The following is a 5,489-nucleotide window of genomic DNA, read 5'->3' on the forward strand; positions in this document are numbered from 1 at the left end:
ACTCATGTGGCCCTGTATAAAAGCAGTTCTTCTTGAGATTTTTCAATAGCTTAAACAAAAAAAAAAGGAAAAGAACAAATGTTTAACCAAACCTCCAAGAACTCGGCAGGAAGAGAGACGCAACTGTTTAAACCTTCAAAGATCATTGCATCCACAAGAAAGGCAACTCGGCCATTTCTAGAGATACCACACCATGTCCCTCCGTTCGGTTGAGCCCGTCTACTCAATACCTCGCCATTCCAGACCGGCTCGTTTATCATCCTTTTTAACCACACGAATATCATCAACCAGACAATATACATAATTATTTTTTGTTCAGCGTGCAATACATAAATTAAACTCTAAAAAGTTCTGAATAATATTAAACTTGCCATGTATCAAAGTTGTCTCTGTTATACAGCAGCGTTAGTTGCCTTTCTCCCCATTCGAATGCGGCTATCCCCATTTTTTTTTTGAAGGAATGTTATTTTTTTTTGCTTTTGGGGCTCTCTTCTGAACTCTGATATTTATAGTTTCTGCTATGCTGATAAGTGGTTTCTACTGGCACACAAGTTTAACAATACTAGAGAAGTAATCCTTAACTAAAATGGTTTTAGTCAATAAGTCATGTATACACGTGGAGTGGAGTTATTATCTATGCTGCTTGGAATCAGAAACGGATATACGGAATACGTTACGAAAAGTAGAAACATAATTTTTCAAAAATTCTAGAAATAAACACGTTTTAAAAACATGCATTGATATACATATATACACGACTGATCAATCCGTGAATTCATTTGTTTATCTATTTAGTTTATATAATAGACAAAATTAAATAATAAAAATAATTTTCATAGTTTTATATACACCAAAGACAAATCTCCTATATAGCATTTTAATGTTTGTTCTCTAAATAGCCCATAAAGATCAAAATAATCAAAATAGATTTCATTTGAGAGGTAAATAAAAATTATATTCATTTATAATTTACTTAATTATTTACTAAATTATATGAATATTAAAATCGGAAAATAGAAGTAAAATTTATTTTTTGAATTATTTTTTAAAATATTCAATTTTTGAATTATTTTCTCAATATTTTTTTTTCAAATTTGTTCTTAAATTCTTTTTTCTAAAAAATAGTTTAGGAAAACCTTCATAAATATGTATGATATATTTCTGAAGTTATAGAAAAAACTATAAATTCAAGAATGCTTTGTAACTAGATTTCTTGAATGTAACTTATATGCATATTTAGAAAAGGTCTTCTAAAATATATATAACATGTTTCTGAATATGACTTATCTACAAATTTTAAAATATAATATATATTTAGTAGATCTTTATAAAATTAGATATTGAATTCAGAAAGATTTTTTAAAAACTTACGGAATTCATTATACATATTTAAAAATATCTTACTAAATATACATATAATTTAAATTTAGTAAGATGTTTATATATATATATATATATTCATTAAGGCTTCTAAATATACATATAAGAATATATTATTTGTGCACATTTATGAAAGTTTATGAAGATGTTAACAAGGTGAGTAAACAGAGTAATCAAAGTCTTTTACTTCTCTGCACAAACAACAAGAGATCTCATAAAAGCAATAACAAGGTGAGTGAACAGAGTAATCAAAGTATTTTCCTTTTCCACGCAAACAACATGATGAACAAGAGATTTCATAAAAGCAACAACAACAGAGAAATCACAGTTTTTTCATTCTCTCCGCAAACAACAAGATGAACAAGAGATTTCTAAAAGCAACAACGTAATTTTTGACAAACTTTTGCACATATACTCAAAGAGTTCGATCCGACGAGTCTAACATCGTCTTCACCAGTTTGTCATCTTCTTTTCTGCGCGAAAGGGTGATAAGAGAAAGAAATAACATGCAAAAGTCACAAAAGATTGAAACTTTAACCATTCAGCCTCCTAATTAGTAAGAACTTCTAAATATATGTATGATATCCTATTAAATTCAAGATATATACATTTTTATCAATATCTTTCTAAATTTTAAGAAGATATTATACTTATTCAACAATATTTTCTTAAATATGTATATATCTTGAATTTAATAAGATAACATACATATTTTTAGAAGGTCTTACTAATTTTTTTAAAGAAAAATGTTTTTTAAAATGAAAAAAAAATTGAAAAGAAATTCGGAAAATAATTGATAATAGAATTGAGAAAGAAGTTTTTTTTGAAAATTTTCTATTTAAATTTCTTTATGAAAACCAGTTATTTAATTTTTTTATTTTATATATGTAAGAAAGGATTTAAAATTCGTTTAAGCCTATAATGAAATTTATTGGGATTATGTTAACCTTTGTAAGTTAGTTTGAAAACAAAAACATGTTTTGTAACTAATTGAAGTCATCTTATTTCTCAAATAATAGAAAATAAAACATGTTGTTATGCAATAAAATTTATCAAAAAAAAATACTAATATATTTTATTAGTTATTTACATATTTTGATTTAAAACAGAAAAAAAAAAATCGCATGTGCTAAACAAAATCATAAGTTTTAAAAAGTTGTAACATATGCAATTTGATGAACATCTCCACTGATAAGGATTCTACTGTGAAGTTCTCTCCGAAAAATTAGATCGATGTACAGTTCTGCATGTATAACATTTTTGATGGACAGATTTTCATTGCACCAGATCTAAATGTATTAGATCGATGTACAGTTCTGCATGTATAACATTCTTGATGGACAGATTTTCATTGCACCAGATCTAAATGTATAAACTTTTAAACCTTAATCAATATAGACTATGGTGTTTCCACTCCGCTACATTTCTAGTAGCCGTTTTCTACTTCTGTCTCACTCTGTTTTCCTCCCTGTTTTCGACTTGTAGTCGTACTCTGTTTTCCTCCCTCCCAATCCTCTGTTTTGAGGTGTGTGTATTTTTTTGGAAGTTTTGTGTTCTCTCAAAATTTTAATATAATCAGTCAACAAAAGAAACATTTCTAAAAGATTCAGATTCTCAAACATTTCCAAAACCGAGTTTCCACACAATGTAAGTTATAACACTGTCATAATTTGCCCATTTGAGTTGTGTTGATGATTTTACTTTTGTCACGTTCTGCAAAATATTGTTTCATCCTCGTCTCGGCGAAATTTTCCGTTTAGCGAACTGATGATCAAACTAGCGTCTTCTAATATAGAATTCACCCAGAGATTTGACTTTTACTCTTGTTTTTAGCGGTGCTTAGTTGTGTGTTAAAACAATTGGTCTGAATGGCTTTGCTAACGAGGACAAAAAAAAGGCCAAGCATGTTTCCACCAAAGTTAGTCATATGAGAAACATAGACTCAAAGGTCACAGAAACAATGTCAAGATCTAAAACAAATGAGGCATACTCAGTAGACCGGTATGGACCTGCTGAAGCTTCCACCTGAATCCAGCGACCCGCAGTAGACAAAAGCAGCTTCACTGGGTTGCCTTCTCTTCTCCCATATTCTTTTCTTCAGAGGTTTCATCATTTACCTTACTGTCGACGAGTAGCTCTCCCGCACCATTTGTGTTCTCTTTCACAGCAACATCCTCTTCACTGATCTTTTCTTCAGAGGCTGCATCGATCTTCTTATAGACGATGACTTCATCTGGTTTGTGTTCAGCAACACGTAGGTCTGGATAGTTTCTTTCGTTCAGTGAATGCAACCAAATCGCCACAATCCCATCTTTTTCTTCCGATGAGCCAATATGAGAGTAAACATGCTTCCACTTGAATTCTTCAGCTACTTCCTTGTATTCTTCCATTGACACTTCCTCATGAGTGACTTTAAACCTTTTGTTATAAGACGTGAAGAAGCATTCATCAAGGTATAGTCCAACTTCTGGCGCCATCGGTACAACTATCCTCACATCCCTGATTAAAGAGTCACCAATTATAAATAAAAAAAATCAGTTTTGCACCTCAAAACAATTCTATATAAAAATCTAAAAACTTACTTCTTGAAAGCGGTTTGGATCACCGATTCAGGCGCATAGTTCCTCATGACAGCAACAGCAAGTCCAATCATTTTCCTTATCTGATGAAGCATGAAGCTCTGTCCCACAACCTCACACTTCACAAAGTCCTTCCCGTCGAGTGTAATCACAGTGTTCGCATTGAAGGAGAGAATGTAGCGGTTCGCAGCCGGGTCTGCTGCTTTGGTTCTGGTGGTAAAGTTGTGGAAGTTATGTGAACCAACGTAACAGCTTAGGATTCTGTTCAACCTCTCCTTCTCCTCCTCTCCATAACAAAAAAACTTGCTTTCACTCTTAGACTCTGGGTTCAAAGTCTCAACCTTTAATGCACCACAGGTGTTCGACGAAATGTCTGACTGAACCTCTGATGATTTTGCATCATCAACATCGACACTTTCTTTCCCCAAGACACCAAGTGGGATCTTATACCCTTTCTCGCAACACTCAACACACTTCACATACTCGTACCCTGAATCCGACCTAGCCATCTCAGCCTCGCTATGCGAGCACGGATCAAGCGCGAAAACAGGGATCAGATACACATACCTCCTCCGATCGCAGAACTTCTTCGCGCTAAACGACGGCGCCACGCGCTTGAACCCGAACACGCGAATCTGATCGGGGAGATTCGAGTTCAGCCGCTCCACGAACCCGGGCGGGTCGACGTAGAATCGTCCCGAGACGACCTGCCCCACCGCGCTCACTCCTTTATCGGTTCGAGCCGACCGAGCCCACTCGTACTGTCTCGGCTTGTTCCGATCGGCTTCGGGTACGGCGCCGGCGTGGAACAGAGCCTCCTCGAGCTCGCCTTCGATGGTTTTCGCGCCGGGGTTCTTTTGCATCCCCTGGTACCCTACCCCGCAGAACGCGAACGCGATGGCGACTTTACGGCGTTTGTATTTCGGCGGTCTTCGCTCGGCGCCGCCGTTTGCGGCGGATACGGCGGCTGACGAAGCTGGTTCTTCGTCGCCTGCGGGGGAGATCTTGAGCTTCTTCTGCTCTGGTTCGCGATCAGGAGCCTCCTCCTCTTGGGGGGCTTTCTCGATCTCGGGCTCCTGATTGTCCATTTTCAGTACGAAGAGATTTTCTTCTTTGCTTACAGACTAAAGTTTAGTGATGTTCTGTCGTAGAACCCTAGATTTAGAAGACGGTAGTCATATCTCAACGACGACGTATTCAGGTTTAGACTGATGCTAATTTGGGCCTTGAAAACTCTGCATTGTGATTGATATAGGCCTTTAAACAATGGAGCTTGGGCTTTTGAGCCCAGATGTTGTTGTGTCTGATTGGTAGCAGTTGGTCACACAACATAACCATAAAAAAAAAGTTTGCTGATATTTCTGTTAGAACAAAACTTGGCTTCACCCCCTAAGTTGAACCTCTACATTCACCCACCAATAAAAATGAGTTAATTGAGATTTGATATCTTTTAAAAAAGAAAACCAAGTAATAAGAATTTAATGAAATAAAATTATGTTTTTAGATAAATAAAAAATAGTAGCAATTATA

At 35.1% G+C, this 5,489-nt stretch overlaps 1 protein-coding gene across 1 annotated transcript; it reads right to left on the minus strand.

Annotated features, from left to right (window-relative positions):
* Positions 1 to 3,265: 3,265 nt before the first annotated feature.
* Positions 3,266 to 5,114, minus strand: LOC108813000 (uncharacterized). Its single transcript, XM_018585420.2, has 2 exons — positions 3,963 to 5,114; positions 3,266 to 3,879 (listed from the first exon to the last, which is right to left on the minus strand). The coding sequence occupies exons 1-2, from the start codon at positions 5,045 to 5,047 to the stop codon at positions 3,441 to 3,443; spliced, it is 1,524 nt and encodes a 507-aa protein (XP_018440922.2). The 5' UTR covers positions 5,048 to 5,114; the 3' UTR covers positions 3,266 to 3,440.
* Between the last annotated feature and the right edge of the window lie 375 nt (positions 5,115 to 5,489).

Source organism: Raphanus sativus, chromosome 1, assembly GCF_000801105.2.
Source record: "Raphanus sativus cultivar WK10039 chromosome 1, ASM80110v3, whole genome shotgun sequence".
In the NCBI taxonomy this organism is placed as follows: Eukaryota; Viridiplantae; Streptophyta; class Magnoliopsida; order Brassicales; family Brassicaceae; genus Raphanus; species Raphanus sativus.